The 22,993-nt window shown below is 57.4% G+C and overlaps 1 protein-coding gene across 3 annotated transcripts in view; it reads left to right on the forward strand.

Moving 5' to 3' along the window:
• Positions 1-14: 14 nt before the first annotated feature.
• The window catches only part of GAK (cyclin G associated kinase), a 49,679-nt gene continuing 26,700 nt past the window's right edge, over positions 15-22,993 (forward strand). For 2 of the 3 annotated variants that reach the window (XM_033106609.1, XM_033106610.1), the window contains exons 1-11: positions 15-284; positions 10,054-10,115; positions 10,854-10,913; positions 11,720-11,834; positions 14,064-14,206; positions 17,721-17,846; positions 18,875-18,964; positions 19,620-19,755; positions 20,006-20,118; positions 21,534-21,612; positions 22,514-22,637. In XM_033106609.1, the coding sequence (XP_032962500.1) occupies positions 140-284; positions 10,054-10,115; positions 10,854-10,913; positions 11,720-11,834; positions 14,064-14,206; positions 17,721-17,846; positions 18,875-18,964; positions 19,620-19,755; positions 20,006-20,118; positions 21,534-21,612; positions 22,514-22,637 (1,193 nt within the window). In that variant the 5' untranslated portion in view covers positions 15-139. Of the gene's footprint in view, positions 285-10,053; positions 10,116-10,853; positions 10,914-11,719; positions 11,835-14,063; positions 14,207-17,720; positions 17,908-18,874; positions 18,965-19,619; positions 19,756-20,005; positions 20,119-21,533; positions 21,613-22,513; positions 22,638-22,993 lie in introns of those variants that run through there. The other variant, XM_033106611.1, reaches the window with a different exon arrangement.

The following is a 22,993-nucleotide window of genomic DNA, read 5'->3' on the forward strand; positions in this document are numbered from 1 at the left end:
GCGAGGCGCCGGCGTCCTTCCGGGTTTGCGTCACCGCGTCGGGGCGGAAGCTGGTGCGCCTCGGGGCTGGCGGTTGCTGAGCGGACCCCGACGCCTCAGGACCCGAGTCCCCGCTCGGCGCCCGCCGCGGGCCGCCGCCATGTCGCTGCTGCAGTCAGCGCTCGACTTCCTGGCGGGCCCGGGGTCCCTGGGCGGCGCTGCCGGCCGCGACCACACCGACTTCGTGGGGCAGACCGTGGAGCTGGGCGAGCTGCGGCTCAGGGTGCGGCGGGTTCTGGCTGAAGGTGAGGCCCGGCTGGTCGCCGAGGGTCAGCGCGGGGCGGCCGGGCGTGGGGCCGAGCCGGGCGGGGCCGGGGGCGCGGGGCGGGCGGGGGCAGGGTCGTCGTAGCAGCACTTGTGGGCTGACCGGCGGCTGCTGGAGGGGCCGTGGCCGGGGCAAGGAGACAGTGGGCAGGTGCAGGGCTCGGGCGGATGAGGAGCGCAGTGGAGGCAGGTGGAGGAGGACCGGAGGCTGCAGTCTGGGGGGAGCGTGTGACATGGCCCTTCCTTCCACGTCGAGGACCATTGCGGGGGCGGTGGGACAGGCTGGACTTCTGGACAAGGGGCTGGCGCTCCTCAGCTGGGTGCGGGGGATTGCGCACCTGGGTTTGGGGGGGGGTCTCCGTCCTGTTCTCCTTGGGGGTTGGGACAAACGGGCAGTGCGTGTCCGGCAGCCCTGCGTCCTCCTCCTGTTACCAGCGAGTGTCCCCCTTGCCCCGGTCTGACTGGTCAGTAATGGAGGAATTTCCGGGTCAGTTTGTACTTGGTCAGCTTTTCCCCACACGCTGTGCTAGCTTCCTGAATGCCCGCTCCCTTCCTCACAGGATTTGTCACTAGAGTGGGTGCAGTCCCCTTTCCCCGGGATTCTCCTTACGGTTTGTTCGTTGGCGCCCACAGGGACCTGTCAGATTTCACTGGTCGTGATGCTCGCTGGCCACGCACAGTTGGCACAGTTGGCGTTGGGGCTGGTGCCCAAACAGAACTCTTTCCCTCACATTAACACGGGGTGAGGGAGTGGTACAACGTGAAAGGCCAAACCTGTCTGTGGGAGCTCAGGGCCGTAGCGTCAGCCTGTCACCATGGCCAGCCCTGCTGCCATCTGGGCTCAGTTTGAAGCAGGAAACCCGCTGACCATTCTGCTGTCATCGGTGCTAAAGGCTGGAGGGGATGTTCTGTCCGGAGGATCATCACGCGCTTTTTCTCCACTGTGGTCAGAAAGAAACATTTTGGGTGTGATTTGGTGAGAAAAGCCCCAGGCTCTTCTCCTTTCAGAGGTGCCAGTACCTCTCCTAACGTGCTGAAGTGTGGTGTTCTCTCACACCTGTTGGAACGACGAGAGTTCCTCCACACCAATTCATTCATTCTGAAAATACCGGGCAATTATTTTGGTTCTTTAAGAAATTCACAGTGCACGGTAGGTGGCCCCTGCCTTATAGAACTTAAAATAAGGTGCGTGCTCCAATGACAGAGGACAGCACCGTGCAGGGGGACCCTCGGGGAGGGGCGGAGAGTGGGGAGGTTTCCCAAGGGCCAAGCTGAAGTGGGAGGGGCGAGAATGCACCCCTGCCAGGGCCAGGGGTAACTGGAGATGGGAGGTGGGTCACGTAAAGAGGGACCCGTGCCCATTGCTAGGTGCCCAGGAAGAAGAGCAAGGAATAATGACCACCTCTGGTTGTACAAAAGAGCCTGTTCCCTTTGCTAACCAGGCCAGTCAGGAGGTAAAAAAACAGTTACGAACTGTAGATTTCCTCCTTTTAAACTTAATAGGTGTTTAAACTCAAAAAACTCGAAAGCTTGTGAAGTGTCTTTCTGAACTGAAACGGTAAGAAACCTGTAGGAAGTCTTGCACATAAAACAGCAACCTTGGCACATAGGCTGTGAAATACAAGCTGTTGTGTATAAATATGGGGAAGGTCCCAAGCCTAAAGCTTGGGTACCGATGTTGAGCATTTCAGAATTCTTCAGGTTCTGAAAGGTAACGTGTGTTCTGTACGTGTTGGGGTACTCCCACCAGGTTGTGAAGTATTCTGTAATCAAATACATGCATGTATTAATATGTACGAGGAAACGCGTAACTGTCCTCACTGTGGGCTCATCACGTCTTTAAATGGCCCCACATCAGTTCACGTCAGGTCTTACCCCGATAAATTTACGATAAATCAGGTTTTGCTGTCAAACGATTTAGGAAAAAGAATATGGGTTTTCATAGCTTTTTGGAATTTGCACCTATAGCATGAAATGGGTTGTGGGCAGAGATATATGTGGAGTGAGATAGCTTTCTAATCTTTTCAGAACTGTTCTCTAAGTTTTCATTTTAAAAAAAAAAAAAGGAAACTCCTGGGCGGACCCACAGTATCAGAGAACTCGGTCCGAATGGGTTCTGGGGTAGTTCCTGGGTCCTCCTGCTGTGGATCCGCTCACTGCCATGTCCTACTGCCAGAATGGGTGCCTGAGGGGGTCACCACTGCCAAGTCAAGTGCCCGTCAAGCACAGCAAGGCCCGCGCGGGCTGCTTCCTCTCCGACTCACTGGCAGCAGGTGGATAAGGTGGCATGTGGGCAGCTCTTCACGAAAAAAAGACAAGGCCGCACACCTGTCGTGGAATCCGAGTGTAACTGGTCACGTGTGTTTACCTGGAGGTTGCGTGGTGTTTCAGTCAGTCAGTACCTGTTTGCTGGGACACTTGTGTGCCATGCGTGGTATCAGTGGCCTTTGGTGAACGTAAGGTGGTTCTTGCTCAAGGTTGTGTGTTCTCTCTGGGGTACCGTGAGGGTACACCTCACACCAACTCCGGGCCGTCTGTTTGCAGTCCTAGCCCCACCCCCACGTCCCCCTCGCCGCCACTGCTTTTGGAGGGCTCTTCCCTTCACAGCATAGAGTGTTGTGGTGGGCAGAGGGTGCAGGACTGCTCCGTAGGGACTGGTGTTCGCAGGACTGTTAGGACTCCTGGCTGCACATTTTGGACACCCCGGAGGTTGGCCCGACGGAAGGAGAGGATCTTTGCTGGGCCCGGACACCCTCCACAGGTATCCACAGTGCCGTGTTTTTTAGGTGGACCATAGAAGATGATTCCGTGGCCACGGCATGCTGACATTATAGCATGTCCCCTTTCCACGTAGGAAGCTGTCTTGTGCTGGGTGTCTCCTCATATCCTGGTTTTATCGGCCTTGTTTCGTTGCACCTGTCCCTGGACCCAGAGGCCTGAGCAGGGGCTGCTCTCCCCACTGTCTGCCCCACTCCAAAGGTCCCTCAGCACTGCGTTGTCCTTCTGTCATTGGAGTGTGTGTCTTAAGTTCTACAAAACAGAAGCCACCCAAGGGTGCTGAGCGGAAGCCGTCATTCTCCAGTGACCAGGGTCTTCGCAGCAGGGCTCGGGGGCCTGGCGTGTGGCCCTCGTCTCGCACTGGATGAGTTGCTCCCTCTTAGTCTCCTCGCGTGCAGGTTGGTGGCTTCACCATCTGCCCCTCGTCCGCTGTAAGTAACGCCCACGTGAAGCAGTGACCGTGGCCACCCCCCCATGTCCCCACGTTTATGGAGCTCCGGTTGTTTGGCAGGCAGAGCCTGGTGCTTCACGTGGACTGTGATCCTGACAGTGGCTGAGGTCCGGGCTTGCCAGAGCCACTGGGTGGTGGGTGGTAGAATACGGGCTGGGGGCCCAGGCTCCTTGGCGTCTGACAGCACAAGTTCTGAGTCTGTGACGGCCGGGCTGTTTGTCGAGCTTGTCGTGGAGGGAGCAACGTCTCAAGCACATGCAGGTGGCAGTGTACTCCTGGGCTGCTTTGCACGGGGAATCGCTGGGGCGGGTGGCAGCTGAAAATAGCCAGAGCTCAGCTTTCCGCTGCTCCACGTTGACGGTGTACAGTAACCAGCACGTGTCACCCCTTCAGGTTCTGCCTGCAGCTTGCAGGTGCCTGGAGTGGGATGCCATGGGGGGACGTCCCCCTGAGGAGGTCGCTGTGGGGTGCCCTGGCCTGCTCCTCTCTGTGGGCTCCCGCTGTCTGCGTGGGGGCCTGTCCCTGTAAGACAGGCAGTGACCACGTGTGTGTAGAATGTGGACTCTGCTGATTGACCACCCACTGAGGTCACTGAATGGGGTGTGTGCTCCTGGTGCTCACTGTCCTGGTGCTCGATGCCCTGTGCCACCCCATGTCTGGGACCCTTTGTAGCTGCCCTGCCAGACTCTCGTCCCCACACACGTCCCTTGAAGAGTGGCGTCTAGGTGTTGACCAGTGTGTCCCTGGCTCATGCATTGGAGCATCTGTCAGTGCTTGTCGGCCTTCTGCCCTCCCTCCTAGAGTTACGCACTCATGTCCTGTGCCTAGTTTTGTTTAACTTAAAAACAATTTAAATTGAGGTACTGATGTACAGTAAAACATGCAGAATTTAAGTGCTTTGACAGGTGCATGCACCTGTGTAGCCAAACACCTGTCGAGATGAAGAACCAGGAGTCACCCCAGAAAGCCTCTCATGCCTCCCGGACCCCCGCTTCCGGAACATTCTCCGGCATGCCGTGCTCACAGGGCTGGCACCGTGATTCTCACGTGCACTCTGTCCATTGCTGCAGTTTGTCCATCCACTCGGCTGCTGATCAACATTTGGGTGTTTGCATGCAGCTGTTATAAACAAGGCTGCCAAGAATACTTACGTTTTTTGGGGCCTTATGTTTACCTTCCTCTCGGGTAAAATACCTCAGTTGCCCAGCGCCTTCCCTCAAACGCTGGTGCAGCATGCACCCCAGCGGCACAGAGCCCCCTCCCCCACAGTAGTGCAGCCTGCACCCACAGCGACACAGAGCCCCCTCCCCCACAGTAGTGCAGCCTGCACCCACAGCGGCACAGAGCCCTTCCCCCACAGTAGTGCAGCCTGCACCCACAGCGACACAGAGCCCCCTCCCCCACAGTAGTGCAGCCTGCACCCCAGCAGTGGAGAGCCCCTTCATCGCCCTCTCGCCAGCATGCACGGCCATCTGTCATTTTCATTGTGTCTGTTGGTGTGCGCGTGCAGTCATGTCTACTTGTGGTTGGATTTTCATTTGCCTGATGAAACCACATTGGACATTTTTCACCTGCTTATTAGATAGTCATGTGTCTTTTGTGTGTAAAGTGTCCGTTCCAGTCTTTTTCCAACTTCTTACTGGCGGGAGTTGTGGGGGTTTCTTCTCCTGAACACAAGTCCTGTTTTTATATGACACACAGATGTACTTGAGGAAGAGAGGCGGCCACGGGTGGGTCACTGCTGCCCCCACCAGGCTGCCCCGGGGCCCGTGCTCAGCCTGGGCAGTCAGGTGTCTGTGCCTGGTTCCTGTTCCAGAACATACCCAGGGAAGTGACTGCACACTATGGTATCTTAGCGTGCATGGCCCGTCTTTCCCTGATTTGTCTTACTCGCGTGTGTTATTTTCACTTAAACTGAATTTTGAGATAACTGCAGACTTACGTGCAGTGGTTGGGAGTGACGCAGAGATCCCAGGACACTTCGCCCACTTCTCCCCGTGGTGACATCTTGAATGCTAGAGTGAGGTCACCTCCAGGATCTCGACATCGATACATTCAGGACATGGAAGTTCCCATCCCCACGCGGGTCCCTCAGGCCCTCTCCTAGGCACACTGTGCCCTGAAACCACTACTGTCCCCATTGCTCTCATTTTGTCCTTTGAAGAATGCCCCACGTGCGTGTGGAGTTGGCTCTCTTCACCCCCACCTCCCACCCCGCCCGGCTCATCCAGGCGGGTATGTCCAGAGTTTGTTCGGCACCAACTTTGCCCGCGAGCGAGCGGAGCAAGCTGCTGGGGGCGCTGCCTCTTTAGGATGCCCGCCCCCGGGAGCAGGGCCGCTTCTGTGGCCCCCTCTAACTCTGGCCACCTCTCTCGGCACCCTGGCTCCACACACAGTCACGTGGGGGTTAGGACTTCCACACGTGACGTCTGGGGGACAGAGCTTGACCCAGTGTCTGAGTGGCCTGGCCAGCATTTGTGCCGTGTGTTTCTGTGCTTGTTCTCAGACGTGTGTCGTGGTACGTCCCTGCAGCTGCAGCGTTGCTTGGTGTTTCTGTAAGGCTGCCGTGTGCTTCTTCCGCCTGCCTAGCCTCCTTGGTGAAGCGTCTGTGTCTCTTGCCTATTTTCTAAGTGTATTTTTGTTGTTGCCGAGTTTAAGGGTTCTTCATCTGCTGTAGATATGAGTGCTCTGTCAGACGGTCTCAGTCAACAAACAGCTCGTCTTTCCGCCCTCTCAACAGGGGCTTTTGCAAAGTTTTTAACGCACTTGCCTGTGTGACTCGGCTTTGCTGCCGAGTCTGGGAACTCTGCCTCAATGTAGAGCAGGCAGAGTTTCCCCTGTGCTTTACATTTGTACACTGAGTCCTTGTCGTAAGGTGTAATATTTAGATCAAAAGCCCTTTTATCCATTGCCGAAGGATATCCAGTTGCTCCAGCACCATTTACTGCAAACGCCATCCTTCCTCCGTGGGACCACCTGGCATATCTGTGTGGCTCTCTTCCTGGGATTTCTGTGTTTTGCTTCACTGATGTGTGTAGCCGCCCCTGCCCACACGTCTTCATTTCTGCTGCTGGAAGACAGTCCTGAAATGGGCACGCTCTTGTCTCATTAGGAAATTTCAACAGCACAGACAAGCGGGCCGAGTAACAGAACCCACGTCTGAGCTGCACCCCCCAGAACTAATCAGCATTAGCTCAAGCGTTCATTAACGGGACCTCACAGATAGTGTTGGAAGTTGCGTGACCTCTGTCCTGCTGCGTTTCCTTCTCCAGAGGCAGCCGCCAGTGTGAATTTGGGCGTGCACCCCTGCACGCCTGCTCCTTTCCCCCTTTGCCTGCCTGCCTGCACCCCTGTCCTCCAGCACCCACAGGTCACATGCGGTATGAACGGTAGAATGCTCTCACGTCTGCTTTTCCCTTGGGATCCTGCTGCCGTGACCAGTCCATGTCCGACTGCCCAGTGCGCGTCAGGACTGTTCTGGGTGCTGGTGGCACAAATGTCAGTGACAGGGATGAAATTTCTGCCTCGCTGAGTTTACAGTCTGGTGGGAGGGACAGTAAACAGGTACCCAAATGAATGTGTGATACAGTGTCACGTGTCAGAAAGTGTTAGGGAGGAGGAACAAAATTGGGGACAGGGAGTGGCTGGGATGGGGGTGACTCAGGGAGGGCCCTTCAGAGTGGGGTAGGAGTGCACAGCCTGAGCCGTGGGCGCGAGGGCGTCCGCTGTGTCCATGCTGTCGGGCCTGGCAAGTGGAAAGGCCGTGGGTGGTAACGGGAAGCCGAGCACCCGTGGCTACGGCTCAGCCGCAGCGCAGGGCAGGGACCGCGGAGCGGTGCTGAGGTTACAGTTCCGGTCTAGAATTTTCGATCGAGTCCTTGGGGTTGTCTGACTTCACAGTCGTATCATCTGCAAGTAAGAACAGTTTTAGCTCTTTGTTCTTTGTCTCTTTTTCCAGCTTCGGGCACTGCCTGGGATGGGATCTCCAGTGGCACATTGCACGCGCTGTGCTGCTGAGAGCAGACACCCTGCCTTGTCGTCGTTTCAGAAGGAAAGCTCGTGTCAGCTGTAGGGTTCCTGTAGTTGCCACGTCTCAGATGGAAGACGTTTCTCTTGATCCCCAGTTTGCTGAGCTTTTTACTATTTTAAGAACTCATGAGTGGGCTTTGCATGTTGACAGGCTTTCTCTGTCTGGCGAGCCGGCCGACTTCCCTGTTTCTGCTCACGGCTGTGCTCGGCAGCGCCTGGCGGTTGCTGCACCAGCCGTGCCTTCCTGGGCAGGTCTCACGTGGCTGTGCTGTGTTGTCCTTACTCGGTTCTATCAGAATTGCTTTGCTGGAGTTTACTGAGGGTTTTTATGTCTGTGTTAATGAGTGATTTTGACCTGTAATTGTGTTTTTATTGTCTTCTCTCAGCTTCAAAAAATGGTCTAGGAACTACTTTCTCCTCCTCTGTTGTAGAGATTTCGTACAAATTGTTCTGCTTTCTTAATGCTTGCTGGAACCCACCAGTGAAAGCAGCCATTGGCTATGTCTGTCTCATGGATTTTCATTTATTTCTTTTCGTCTATTTTTTTTATATATAGTTTAATTTTTTCACAGCTACGTTGCGGTACAAATGATCCACAAACTGCACACGTGTATGTGAAAACACTTTATGTGCAGTGTACATACACCTTCGTGACTGTGCCTGTAATCGAAACAGTGGGCGTACCCATCACCTCCGTAATTCCCCCTTCCCCGCGACAAGCTTTCCTTCTCATACTCCACCCCCAGGTAACCACTGACCTGTTACTGCAGATTAGTTGCACTTTCTAGAGTTTTCTGGAAATGAAATCATAAGTTTGCCTTCTTTCTCCTGGCTCTTTTCCCTCAGCATGACTTTTTCTGGAGTGTGGAGTCCTCCGTGTCTGCAGGTTAGCAGGAGCCTGCATTCTGTTTACTGCTGAGTCATGTCCCACTTGGGGTCCTGGGTGTGTCCGTTCACGTTGATGGACACGTGGGTTGTTCCCCGTTTGGGTGGTTGCAGGTGAAGCAGTACGATCGTCCGTATACCGGTCTTTGTATGCAGGTGTGCCTTCGTTCTTCCTGGGGAGATACCTGGCAGCCTGACCACAGAAGTTGCCAGCTTGGTTTCCACAGTAGTCACGGTGTTTTATGTCCCCTCAGCAGTGGGCAAGCACCCACGCTCCCCATCCTCCTGCATCCGCGGGGCTCATGCTTAATGTAGACGTCCCAATTGCGTGTCCCGTGTGTGTGGGTGCTGCTGGAGAAGGTGTTTTCACGTGCTGTTGCCACTTGCATGTATTTGAAGTGTTTTTTCAGGTATTTTAACATTCTTGTTGCTGAATTGTGGGTTTTGTTTGTATTTTCTGGACAGAAGTCCCTTATCCAGAATGTGACTTGCGAAGTCCTGCTGGTGGCTGCCTTTTCAGCCTCCACAGCATGTTTCAGAAACAGAAGTGCTTCACTTTGATGAAACCCATTTCTCATTTTTGCATTTATGGGTCATATAGTTGTTCTTATTTCTGAAGGCTCTCTGCTTAACCCAGGGTGTGTGGAAATACAGCTGGCTTTCATACGCTGCTCTGATACCCCACAGCCTTCCAAAAACTCATTTGTATCGTGGCTTTTGGGGTTCACAAAATTGTCACATACGCATTCAATGTTGTCTGCAAGGAAAAATGTTTTTGCCTCTTCCTTTCCAATCTGGGTGCCTTTCTTTCTTTTTCTTGCCTGGCTGCCTGGCTGGGAGTCCAGTATGACACTGAATAGCAGTGGTGAGAACACGTGTCCTGCCTTATTTTTGGTCTTAGGTCCAAATCCTGCCCCCCCTGCCCTCCAGCACAGTGCTGCCCTTGAGCTTTCTTGTGTCCTTTGTCAGGTCGAGCACGTTTCCTCCTCTTCCTCGTGTGTTGGCAGTTTTTAATTTCATGATGTAATTTTCCCTGTAGGAAGCTAGAAAAAGCTACACAAATTAAACCTAAGAACAACAGAATTACATTGATTTTCAACTGTTAAAGCAACTCTGCTTAGTCATGATGTGTCATCATTTTTTATCCATTGTTGGGTTTGACGCGCTAACATTTTAATTTATTTAGCATTAAGGATTTGTTAAGCATTCTGTGGTCCACGTCCACGTGTGATGCTACTCTGCGCTTTGAGTGCCCTCTTCCCTCTCCCACACTGGGGCGAGGCCGTCAGGCGCTGGTAATTTGCCCCGCCAGCCTCTCGCTGTGTTCTGATCAGTCTGGCTAGAATTTATTAGTTTCATTGATTTGTTTTCAGAACTGGCTTTGGCTTTGCTGATTTTCTCCACTTTTCCCTTCATTGATCTCTGTTCCTGCCTCTGAGTCAGGATAATTAAAAACTGGCATTACATAAATCGGAGCCATTATTTTTGCAGAAAACAAATTGCTGTCCACAAGTCCAGTTTGTATTTTCCTTGGTAAAGATATTTTAAAAGCTTGACGTTGAATAAAATCATAGCACTGAACTGACGTGTGATTTCCTAATTTTCAGGAGGGTTTGCGTTTGTGTATGAAGCTCAAGACCTGGGAAGTGGCCGAGAGTACGCGCTAAAGGTAAGGCAGGACGCCCACGTTTTATCGGGCTCTGGGTTGGTGTGAAAGGAAATCTGAAAGTGACAGTGTTCTGAGGGATTTATCCGTGTTACTTTGTTGGTTTCTTTTTTCCAGTCTGTGTGTCCTCTTGTCTCTTCTGATGGTGAGAAGCCATCAGAGTTTTAGGGGACTTTAAAGCTGTGGTGTCTGACTTTGGGGTGAGGACTAGGGGCGCTGCCTGGGGAGAAAGTGACCTCACGGTACTGAAACTGCACAGTCAGGGCAGGAGTTTAAAAGCCACTCGTGTAAAGTACGTGTCCACGGTGTACCCATTAATAGGGGGTCACATGGTGGGACACCGGGAGGTGGCGTCTGGGCTACCTGGGGTACTGGCCTCAGAGCTTCTGGGCTTGTTTGGGGGTGGTGCAACACCCAGCCTTGGCCGTGGAGTGGGGTGGGCCCGGCCGTGGCCTTGGCCGTGGGGTACGGTGGGCCCGGCCGTGGCCTTGGCCGTGGAGTGGGGTGGGCCCGGCCGTGGCCTTGGCCGTGGGGTACGGTGGGCCCGGCCGTGGCCGTGACGTGGCTGAGCTGTAAGGTACCCACTTTGACTTGGGACCAAAACGTGGCCCTCCTTTCTGCGTCTTCTTTTCTTTTCACTGTCTTATTTTACTCTAGCCTATTTGGACAAAGGCTCCTATTTTTAGTTTTTCTTGTGTCCTTGAGAGGTGCTGAGCATATGTGTGCCTTTTCCCGATGCAGAGACTGCTGTCCAGTGAAGAGGAGAAGAGCAGAGCCATCATTCAGGAAGTTTGTTTCATGGTATCCTTTTCCCGGACAGAGCTGTAGGCAGGCCAGCTTCAGGCTGTGGCCGCCTGCCACCCTGCGAGCTTCTTTCTACTAGAATTGGCCTTTTGCTTTCCCTGGATTTGTCTGTGTGCTGCTTCTAGTCATGAGGATTTTCCTCGTTCTGCACTCCCAGAGCTGCAGTTCGACTCCATGGCTGTGGGAGTGTACATGTGGGTCCCGCCCCGAGGTCTCCGTGCCCAGGGGATTGGCTGCCGCAGCCGAGCGCTATGCCCCGGCCATCACCAGGGCCCCTCACTGCCTCTGTCACTTCTCCTGACCAGCTGCTCAGCTGTCCCTTTGGCCCTGCCCAGAGCGCTCAGGGTAGGGCTGCGTGCTCGGATGGTGGACTGTGGAGCGCTCCTTGCTTGCTCTTCACTCTGGCACGTGTTCTCCCTGAGCTGGGGTCTGCCCTTCGCGGCCAGAATTTGTGTTCACTTCTCTCGAAGCTCTGTCCCCGTGAGCCCGCTGGCCACCTCTGCCCTTGGGTGCTCACGTCACTCCTCCACTCCCCACAGCCGCTCTGCTGCTGCGCGGCCTGGCCTGCGGTCAGGTGTGACCAGCATGGGCCTGGCCCCATCCCCCACTTCTGCACACCCTCTTCTCTCAGCCTCCCCCTGCCTCTCTGGTTGCCCCCGTTCTCTCTCTGACCTTTCTGCTCTGACGCGCTAAGACTGTAAGGTCCTTTCACACACCGTTAGGACATTCATGTCTTAGTGTCTTGCACGCATCTGTTTTAAATGTGCAGACTTGCGCATTGTCCTTTAACGAGACACCTGCAGAAAAAGCTGTCTGGCCACCCCAACATTGTCCAGTTTTGTTCTGCAGCGTCGATAGGGAAAGAGGAGTCGGACACAGGGCAGGCCGAGTTCCTGCTGCTGACAGAGCTCTGCAAAGGTAACGTCCCGCTGGGGCAGCCCCTAACGCTGCCGGCGGCCCTGAAAGCACTGTGGTGGGGGCCAGAGCAGCAGCTGCCTGGGCTCCTGAGGGCACGTGACCAGAGCAGGGCGAGGCGCTCACTGTGCTCTGGAGGGTGGGGGTTTGGGGGGTGAGGGGGTGTGGGCACTACCTCCCACAGAGTTTCCAGGGCGGAGAGGTCCACACAAGGGGCCACGGTGGTGGCCAGGGGGCGGAAGAGGCAGGCAGGACTCGGTCTTGTGTGTGTCTGTGGTGGCACCGCAGTGCTGGGCTCATGGTCTCAGTGGGTGACGGGTACTGGAGTAGCTGTTACAGGGGAAAGGAGTGGAGGCAGGACTCATAAGGCCTGCACAGGGGGCCACCATATCGTCACAGGGAGCTTCTTCGTCAGCCAGAGCCCAGGCGCCTCCTTGGGAGGGGCTGTCACTGAGCAGCTGGAGACAGTAGCTGGCAGGGAGGTGAGCGCTGTGGGCAGATGGCTGTGGTGCTGAGCCAGGAGGCGCGGGCAGCTGGGGGGCGGGGTTCTCACCTCTGTGAGGGCAGAAAGTGGACATGGGCTGCGAAGTGCTTGGTGGGCGCTGTGGGAGCCAGCTGTGCCACTCCTGGTGCTGCGTCCCCTCAGAACAGCCGTGCAGGTGCCAGCTCCACAGCTTGGGCTGGGGCCGCGGTCATCCATGTACGGTGCTCTCCGTTGCCATTGCCTCTTCTTACAAAGACCGCGCTCGTGGGGTGCCTGGCATTGTTCCCTAGACGTGCTCTTCCTTTCCGGAAGACTCGCTGCGCGCGGCTTGTCCACACGCCCTGCTCGCTCTCAGAGGCTCACGGTGTCCGTAGGTCGGAACCTCCAGGTCCTTCCCCAGCGCCCTGCAGGACACGTGCCGTGTTGAACAGGTGCTGCGTGTCCGGCACTGAGCCTGGCGTCCCTGTGGACAGGATCAGCAGGGGGCTTGTTGGATCAGGGCGTGTGGCACTCGGAAGCCCTGCTCTGCACACCTGGGGCGGCAGGATGAGGCCACCCGTGACTTCCCGTACGTCCTGCTGGTGATGGGGGTGCCTCAGCCGTTGGCCGCGAGTGGGGCCTGCTCGTCGTGCCTGAGGCTCAGACGCTTTTGTGTCTCTTTAGTTTTGGGTTTCAGAAGGCTGTGGTTCAGCTAGACCTGTGTGATCCATTTCACAAGTGAGGCCGGGCACTGATGGAAGTGTCAGGAGTAGGGCCTGGTGTTGGCGGCGCCTCCCTGTGACAGGCAACCTCGAGGAACACTGCCCGGACCGCCAGCCTGGGGGTGGCATGTGAGGCTGGGGGCCACATGCCTGAGCTGCTCAGGCTGGCGCAGGGGCTCCCAGCACCCGTGGGGAGGGGCCTGTGGTGGAGTTTCTGGGAAGGGGGAGGGTGTGGGTGCCGGCTCTGCTGAAGGAGGGCCTTGGGGGGGCTCCTGGAAGCCCTCCCTCGTGGGCCTCTCACCCCTTCCTGGTGGCCCACATGCCTCGCTGCATCTTGCCCTCCGCAGTGCCCTTTCCGGCCCCCCTGCCACCTACGGAATGGTTATTTGTGGAAATAACCATTCTCTCTGCATCAGAGGCCAGTGAACACGGACGTTGTGAGTCCCCCTCTGTGAACCACCAGCTCATCGGCCCTCCCACAGCCAGTCTGACGGTCACTTTGTCACTCAGGCCCTCTTGAGGGTCGGGGCAAAGCCTGTGAGGCAGGTGTGGCTGGGAGAGGGGACAGCGGCTGGTCCAGGGGGCTGAGGGCGTGGCGGGTGCTGGAGACTTGAACTTGGGTCCCCAGCAGAGAGTGTGGTTATGGAGGGGTCTCAGCTGGGGCCGGTCACAGGAGGCCTGGGCATCCCTGGGCGACGTGGGGAGCCCAGGGAGGGGCCCAGAGCCTCTGTGCTATCAGCACACACTCGTCCCGCGTGCGGCCTGTGCGGCAGTGTGCAGTGCGTGTTCACTGAGGTCGTATGTTGGCAGGAAATGAGCGACTGTTTTGCAAGAGCCAGTTGCAAAGATGGGCGTGTTTGTGGCAAAGATGGGCGTGTTTGTGGTCTCTTGCAGCTGCCGTGTCACTGACACCGTGTGGTCGGAGGTCTGTGTGTGTGTGGGCCACATCAGCGGTGGCTGTTCCTTCCCGAGCAGCCTCGGTCCCTTCCTCTGCGCCCGCGGGTCGGCGCTGGGGGCTCTGGTGATGCGAGTTTAATTGTCTCTTAGGGCAGCTGGTGGAGTTTTTAAGGAAAAGCGAATCCAGAGGGCCGCTGTCGTGTGACACTGTCCTGAAGATTTTTTACCAGACTTGCAGAGCGGTCCAACACATGCACAGACAGAAGCCGCCCATCATCCACAGAGACCTCAAGGTATTCCTCCCCCGCTCCCCCCCCGGCTGCCTGTGGCCGGCGAGGCTCCAGTGGCTTTGCCGGCCGAGGTCAGACCAGTGTGGGAGCTTCGTAACTTGAAGTGGCTTTTCCAGAAGCTTCTTGCTGGAAGCAGTGAGAGGACTCTCTGCGTGTCACCCAACTACTGATGCAGACACCTTGCTCCCCGCTTCCTGGTCCTGGGGCTCCCCCCTGGTCCCCTTAGCCCCCCAATATTTCTGGGCTGCAGTTCCCTTCTTCCATGTCATGGGACGGAGGAAAGTGCCTCTTCCTCAGGACGCTCAGGCCACTGCGTGTCCACTCCCCGTCCCTGGGGTGACGCCCCTGCCTGTGTGGCCGTGTCTGTCCTTCACTGCAGCGTTTGCTGTCCTGCGGCTGCAGTGCTATCGCCAGGAGCGCTTCTGGGCCGCGCTGCACCCTGGTCTCGGCCTGAGGGGCAGAGTGCCGCCGGAGCCCCGCCACACAGGCTTCCAGGCCTGCAGCTGCCCTTCTCTTCCAGCCTGCTGGCTGGGGGGGGTACCTTATGTGCAGTGAATTCGCTTTTTCCTGGTTATTAATGAAGTTAAATGCTTTTTGCTGTTTATAGTCATTCGCATCTTTTTCAGTGAGCTTTATTTTTTTGCTCTTTTTTCTGTTGTATTGTTTTTGGTTAATCAGAGTGCCTTGTATGTCTCTACAGGAGTTTTCTTTGTGTTCTGTGTGCTGCAAATATCTTCCCCTGGTGTATGGCCTAGTTTTTCTTCCTCCTATTGTGTCTTTGAAAAACCCAAGACTTGGGAAATGGTCCAGGTCCCACGGAGCTTGTGCACCAGCTCTGCCCATGTCTCAGGCCAGAGCAGCCTCTCGTCCTACTTGCTGGGGCAGGTGGTTCCTGCTGAAACGGGCAAGCAGACCCCAAGCCGCTGCCCTCGCAGGGGCTTGTGCACACAGCTCTGGGAAAATAAGGCTGTTTCTTCCAGAACAAACACCATCACGGCTCATCAGGATTGAGACACTCTAAAACTGCCTCACGGCTGGTCCTGGCTTTCCCCAAGGGTGGTCTCCTAAACCTTGCTGCTGTGGGACTTGCCCTCCTTGGGCACCTGGTGGGATTGGCACTGGCACCCTGTCGTGGGGTGGGCTCGTCATTAACTTGAACCTCTGACGAGCCTGGCCTTTCTCTTTTGTCCCCTGAACCCCAGAGACTGGTTTAAGGCGACCCGTTGGCAGGCTTCCCATTGCAGACACCTGTGGGGGCAGGGCCCCCACCCGGGACCCCTGCCTGGGACGCCGTGCCTGCAGAGCTGTGAGGGGTGCTTGGGGAGCACCGGGCCGCAGTGGGGATGTGAGTGGAGGCCCCCCTCTGCCTTCTGGATGCACCTCAGTCAGCCGGAGGCTGCTGGGTTGTTGCTCGTCAGCACTGTTCTGACTTACGTGTTGTGTGTGCGTGTGCGTGCGTGTGTGTGCGTGCGTGTGCGCGCGTGCAGTGTCCTGTCCTCAAGGAAAGGGAAACACAGGGAGAATGAGATTACAGAGCCCGTATTTGTGAGCTTGGTCTGGGTTTGCCTCCCTCCTTTCTGTGCCTCCTGTGCTCCAGGGACCGAGGCAGCCGCCTCCCTCAGGTGTCCCCATGGGTGTTCTGGGCCCTACCTATGGCTCCAGGATGCATTTTTTGTGCTGGGCGTTTTGCTTGGCGCTGTGGTTTTGTTTTTGTTTTTGTTCTGATTTTTAAAGATTTTATTGGGGAAGGGGAACAGGACTTTACTGGGGAACAGTGTGTACTTCCAGGACTTTTTTCCAAGTCAAGTTGTTGTCCTCTCAGTCTTAGTTGTGGAGGGCGCAGCTCAGCTCCAGGTCCAGTTGCCGTCGCTAGTTGCAGGGGGCGCAGCCCACCATCCCTTGCAGGATTCGAGGAGTTGAACCGGCAACCTTGTGGTTGAGAGGACGCGCTCCAACCATCTGAGCCACCCGGGAGCTCAGCGGCAGCTCATTGACTTCATTCTAGTTGCGGAGGGCGCAGCTCGCCGGCCCACGTGGGAATCGAGCCGGCAGCCCCATTGCCCAGAGCCTGCGCTCTCACCCACTGAGCACCGCGTCCGCCCTGCGCTGTGGTTTTGAGACTTGCCCGTCTCGTGTGTGCAGTCAGCAGTGTGGACGCCCTGGGGTCCCTGCTTCCCCATTGGTGGTGAGCAGTGCCGCCCTGAGCCTCCGGACGTCTGTGTCCCTAGCATGGCAGAAGGTGTTGGTGCCTCTGTGTGGCCGTCCCCACCAGCAGCACGTGCTGGTCCCTGTGCCAGCCCTGGGTGTGGGCAGCAGATCGTGTGGTTTTAGTGACGTTTTCCTGGTATGAGTGAAGCTTTCTGGAGTTTGCACTTCCTATTCGGGGGTGACTGTGCGTGCTGGCCTGCTTTTCTGCTGAGTTGTTCCGTGGCTCCTCCCCGAGGCCCTGTGTTGGGTCCCTGCGAGGCCTGCTTGCACTCTCAGTGGCCAGTGTCTGCAGAGGGCGCTCCTTTCCCATGAGTCACCTGTGCTCTGGGTCTCTCGGGGCCCTTCTCTTCTCCCCCAGCATCTGCCCTGACGGTCTCTGCCCTGCTCTGCACTCAGGCCAGGGCCTCCCATTCCCTGCAGCTGTCCTGCTCTCCAGCACCTCGGCTGGACGGCTGTCCTCGCCCTGCATGCGGCTCCCTGGGACGCCCGTGGGCCCTGGGCCAGGTGCTGGTCCCCAGTCCCCTACCTGGAGCTGCACAGCAAGCTCACGTCTGCCTCTCCAGGGTCGCCTGACTTTTCTTGGCTCTTTGTGTCTCCATATGAATTTTGGAATCAGTTTGTCAGGTTCCATCCAAAAAACTTTTGGGAATTTGATTGGGATTGCCTTGACTCTCCCCAGAGCAGAGGTCCACAAACTTTCTCCCTGAAGGGTCAGACTTCAAACGTTCCAGCCGTGTGATAGCCACAGGCCGTTGGAGCAGGTGTGGGCTGCCCGCACACCTGTCGTGACAGGTATACTACTGGCCCTTAGACTTTTCCCAGCCACTTCAATACACAGACCATTCTCAGGCTCTGGGCCTGCACATGCGGGCGGCTGGACTTGGCTCCTGTCCACTGCCAACCTGCTCTGCAGTGTGGTCTACTTCCCTGCTTATTGGGGATTTTAAAAATGTATCTCAATTATTTAATTTTCTGCATAGGATGTCTTTGTGTCTCTTTTGTTAGATTTCTTCCTAGCTTCTTGATATATTTGATGATTTTTAAACATGATGTTCATTTTTTTTTGTTTTTTGATTTCTCTGAAGGCTTTTATTGTATACCCCATGTTATTAATTGGAGTTATCTTTGGTTTATGGTTGGTTTTAACTTCCTTCTGTTTTTCTGACGTACCCTTTTTAAAAGTACATGTACTGATTTTGATCAGAAAAGACCTGCGTTTCCCCTTGCCAGCCGCTCTGTGAGCCCCTCCGCAGGGCCAAGCTGTGTCTGCTCCCCAAGTTCATGAGGGCCATCTTCTGAAATTTTGCAGGTTGAAAACTTGTTGCTGAGTAACCAGGGGACCGTTAAGCTGTGTGACTTTGGCAGCGCCACGACCGTATCTCACTTTCCTGACTACAGCTGGAGCGCCCAGAAGCGGGCGCTGGTAGAGGAAGAGGTGAGCCCTGGCCTGGCCCCGCCCGCAGCATTGCACACGGCACCGCCGGGGCAGCCTGCAGGTGCGTCCCCGCGTGGGACCTGCGTCCTCCGGGCGCCACCCTACAAGTTCGACCCTGGGTGGAGGGTCCGTGCCATCCATCCATCGGGCTGCGGGACGTGACGTGTTCAGCAGAAGGTCACTGCACAGTGGTGCGGGGCCAAGAACCTGCAGCTTGAGGGCTTCCTGTGGACGCGCCTCCTCCCCACGTCCGGGCTGCATGCTGTCGCTGACCTCGTCTCCCTCCCAGGGTCCTGGGTCCGCCTGCCTAAGCTGAGCCGGAGGGCAGTTTTGGGGAAGGGCCTGCTCTCAGCCCGTGCCCACTGTCGAGCGTGTTCTCGTTTATCTCTGAGGGGTTGGTTGCAGGAGTCATCTGTGCGTCCAGACACAGGCCCGCTGTCGGCGCTGGGTGTCACGTGTGTCACCCAGCCTGTGGCTGACCTCTTCCTATAGCAGGTCTTCAAGTGCACGTCTCGGTCGCACTGTTGACCGTTCCCATGGGGAATCTAGGCCCTGAGCTTGGCATTTGTGCATTTGTTATGCGCTGGCGGCAGGTGGCTCTCGCCATGCTGTGGCCACCAGCACTCATCTGTCACATGCCCCGCCCTGCATACGCGCCTCTCAGCTTTCTCTGCCTCTCCCATTCCCAAAGACTCTTTTAGAAGAGCGCTTCCCTCCATACATGCAGGTGGCCCACCTTATGCAGCTGGCCTGTGGGCCGCCCTGGACGCACTCCTGTCAGGTGAACACACAGCTGAGGTGTCTGTAGTGAGGGCGTTGGCATGGCTGCTTTAGCAGGCGCTGGACACCAAGCGAGACAGGTGGACACAGGCGGCCGGAGGGGCAAGGAGGGGCAAGCAGCCTGAGGCTTTTCTGGAACGCGGTGGGATGGAAGTGAGCAGACACAGTGTGTTTGGGAAAGCTTGGGCATCAATACACAATAAAAACAGTGCATGCAGGTAACTTTCCTCTGAAATGTGTGTTTTCAGATCACCAGGAACACAACACCCATGTATAGGACACCGGAAATAGTGGACTTGTACTCGAACTTCCCAATCAGCGAGAAGCAGGACATCTGGGTGAGGCCCACTACTTGTGTGTGGCTCCAGGGCGGGCCTGCGCGGGGTGGGCGACAGGCCCTCGGCCACAGGTCTGACCTGCCCGCAGCTCAGGAAGCCGCATTCCTTTTGGCCGGCCTCCCTGTTTCTTGTTGCTTCATTGTATTAAGAGTCGCAGTGACTGGTTAGAGGAGATGGATGAGTAGAACCTGGGTGGGTGTCAGTGTGGGGTGGAGAGGCAGCACGGGTCCCTCCGGACGTCCTGCTGCTCCGCTGACACAGGAATGCCTGCTGTCCGGGCCAGGGCCCCTTCAGAGGGGCTGCGCATTCACGGAGCCACGGGTCACATGGCCAGACCCTGGGCATGCGCACGGCTGAAGCTCCGTGCTGGCTGGGGCTGGCTAGAGTGCAGTCCAGCATCGGCGGGCTGGGCGTTAATCCTTGCTGGGCTCCTTTGGTGACCTGCCCCCTCCCTGGTCTCCCTAAGAGCAGGGACAATGGTACAACAACCCAAGACCTCCTTGAGCCCCGCGCCTCGAGGCTCATAGTCCTGACTCTGTGCTCACGGGCGTGAATCAGACCAGGTGTGGCTCAGCCACGGGCAGGCAGAGACTGAGCCTGGCCTGTCCCCTCGAGGGCCTGGGACGGGCCGGCCCTCACCTCCGTGCCCCCGCAGGCCCTGGGCTGCATCTTGTACCTGCTGTGCTTCCGGCAGCACCCTTTTGAGGATGGGGCGAAGCTGCGAATAGTGAACGGGAAGTACTCTATCCCGCCTGACGACACTCGCTACTGTGTGTTCCACGACCTCATCCGTAAGTCCTGTGTTTGGCGGCCGTCTGCGTGCGCATTTCCTGGGGTGCCCACCGTCGTCCCCTGTGACTCCATGGTGCTGTGAATGGCTGATTTTGATAAATGTACTTCATTTTCTTGTCATCATTCCGTCACTTGCTTTTAAAATCAGTCATGGAAGTAAAACGAGGGGCCTTGTGGGTGCGTCACCTCTGCCAGGGCGGGGCGCTGGACTGCTGGGCCACTGAGCACGTGCTGCTGCCTCCACTGTAGGCGCCACGCTGCAGGTGAACCCGGAGGAGCGGCTGTCCATCACGGAGCTGGTGAACCAGCTGCAGGAGATTGCGGCTGCCAGGAACGTGAACCCCAAGTCGCCCGTCACCGAGGTAGGTCTCCCAGGCGTCGCTCCAAGTCCACGGCCGAGGCCCCGTCTGCAGTAAGGCTGACGCAGCTCTGGGGAGCTCGCACCTGCTGTGCCAGGAGGAGGCCCCCCATGCCGCCTGCCTGCCCGCCTGGGGTGCCTGACCCCAGTGCCCCTGGGGGCGGGGTCAGCAGACGAGAAGCATGTGCTCTGGGTCCTGGGAGTTGGGGAACAAACTGGGTGTGGGGCTCCCGCCAGCAAAGCAGGCGATTCTGCACCGGACAGCGCTGAGCGCCTGTCCTTGTCCCCATGCCTGGGGCCCCCAGTGGGAGGTGGAAACAATTGGCATGTCGGCGGCCTCCAGTGTGAGGAGAGGCAGCGGGAGAGCGTGTGTGCGCAGCTGCCATGGCAGGGCTAGCCGGTGTCAGCCGGTGTGGGGGCGTCTTCCCTGGCATGTTCCCATCGCTGCGTGTGTGCCACTGGGAGCTCTGTACGGGGTGGCGGTGGTGCCGCGGGACAGACACAGGCCGCTGGGCAGTGGGCTCCTGAACACCTGGTCTTAACGCTTCTCGACTCCGGAACCGTGCTGCAAGCATTAGACCCCTAATTGGGGGTCTCGTGCCCTGGGCAGTGAAGCCGCTGTCCCCACAAGGGGCAGATGTGGCCTCAGGGGGTGAACACAGGGACCAAACCTGAAACTCAGGAACAGCCGCGTTAGGATAGGGCCGCGCCGCTCAGTGGGATGCAGGGGACGTTGCCACCTACGCGTCCTGGATAGCATGGCCTCAGAGGGACTGTGTGACGTGTGGGTGTCACAGTGGTCATGGTGGAAGATGTCTCGTTCCTGTCCGCAACGAGAACAAATCGACGGTACTGAGGACGTGTGAAGATGCCAGCTCGGCCTGGTGGCTGTGAGCTGCCTTAGCGTGCAGAGCCCCGGCCGCCTGCTGGGTCACAGACACACGAACTCTCCTGCCTCCGAACTTCATGTGACAGGATGTGAGCTCAACACCAAAAGTACCTTTTAAAACCTCATGGGACTGAAGCACACCTCTGAGTAACTTACAGGGCTGGCGGTGGACACGGTCTGTAGGGACTCAGCAGGCTGCGGCCGGTGCTCGAGCGCAGCTGGGCGGGCAGCCGGACCATGTGCCAGGGCGGAGCTGTGCCCAGGGCCCTGGCAGTGCTGGTCTCTCAGTGCACAGCCGGACACTCGGGTCTGCAGCTGCCTCCTGTGCGTGGAGACGCTCGCTGACTGACAGACCTTGTGAGCGGAGCCTCGTGGCCGTGTGACGGCCCCTCAGTGCAGGGGGACTGTTGACAGGCATGAGAAGCTCTTCCCTCGGATGTGTCACTGTGAGCCGGCTTTCTCGTGGCGTGGAGCGGTGTGCACTGGCCCTGACCTGTGGGACTGAGTCCTTGCCCTTTGCGCCCTCACAGCTTCTGGAGCAGAATGGAGGTTATGGGAATGCCGCCCCGCCCCCGCCCGGGGGCCCCACGAGCAGCGGCTGCCGTGCAGGTGAGTGTCTGCCCGCACCCGCCCTGTGTCCTGGAGCTGCCGCACCTGCCATGTGTTGGGCACCTGGATGCTGCTGTCCTGGGCCATTTGGTTTTGGCCCGGCAGCGAGAGAGGCTGCCCATTCTGGGGCCCCAGGAACCCTCAGCAATCCCTGAGCTCAGCCGTGGTGACACTCCGGGCCACGGTTCAGGACCAGGAACGAGGGAAGAAGTGGGAGTGCCAGTTCTATACCTCTGCTGTCGGGCTGGCACTCGTTCTCTGAGGCTCTGACACTGGGAGCCGAGCCCTGGCGCCAGGTTACAGGCTGTTGGGACCCCTCTTTCTCTGCCATCTCTGTTCACCTCCAGCTGGACCCCTGGAGCTGTGGCCAGGAGGCTGGGCTCCTTTCCGGGTTCCCACCCCTGCACGTGGGCAGCTAGCCGGACACATACCGATACCCGAGGTCCTGCCATGCAACCTTTCTGTACCCAGCTGGGGCCATTTGCCCAGCCCCACTCCTGTGCCCCATGTTCCTGTGTCCCCTTGCCGCAGGGATAGAGGCTGTCTTACTTTTGCTGGGCCTCAGCACGCATGTGTGTGGTTGTGGGGTCCCCTGGCATGCAGGAATGCTGAGAGAGTGTTGGTTGAACATCCCGGAGACAGGGATGGTGGGCCGCCAGCTCCCATAGGCTCGGCATGCGTCAGCAGGGCCCAGCTTGCGTCACTGGGGCCCGGCTCGCATTATCGAGCCCAGCTCTGCCCTTGCGAGCCACCTGGGTTTGCACATTGTAGGTGCTGGTTTCATGCCTGTGCCTGCGTGTGGTGCGCAGACAGTCGGAGTTGCCAGGAGGTGTGGCTCATCACAGGTTCTGGGGATCAGGCTCTGGCCCCAGCCGTGACCCGGGCCCATCTCTGCTTGCAGGCTTGGTGGTTGCCGAGTACGACCAGCCCTACGGCGGGCTGCTGGACATCCTGCGCGGGGGCACCGGGCGCCTGCTCACAAACATCAAGGACACGTCCTCGAAGGTTATCCAGTCTGTTGCCAGGTGAGGCGGGCGCGCGCGGCACAGGTCTCAGGCGACAGCATGCCATTTCTCTGGCATGGACATTTCCCAGTCTTGGGCGCTGCCCCACCTCCAAACCTGACAGGACCCTGCCGGTGGCAAGCCCCATTTCCACCCCCGCCGTGGACGGACTGGGTGCAGAGCAGAGCCGCACTGGCATTGCTCTGGGGTAGTGTCACCTTCGCCAAAGGGTCCTGTCCATGGAGACCATGATCCCCACCTCAGGATTCCTGTCGCTGTGACGACACCCCTCATATTTGCGCTGCTTCCTTTCTGTGATGTGGAGAGAATGAGGCAGTCGTGGGGCACAGGGCATCTCGCTAATAAATGTGAGGTCA

The sequence above is a fragment of the Rhinolophus ferrumequinum genome, chromosome 5, assembly GCF_004115265.2.
Source record: "Rhinolophus ferrumequinum isolate MPI-CBG mRhiFer1 chromosome 5, mRhiFer1_v1.p, whole genome shotgun sequence".
In the NCBI taxonomy this organism is placed as follows: Eukaryota; Metazoa; Chordata; class Mammalia; order Chiroptera; family Rhinolophidae; genus Rhinolophus; species Rhinolophus ferrumequinum.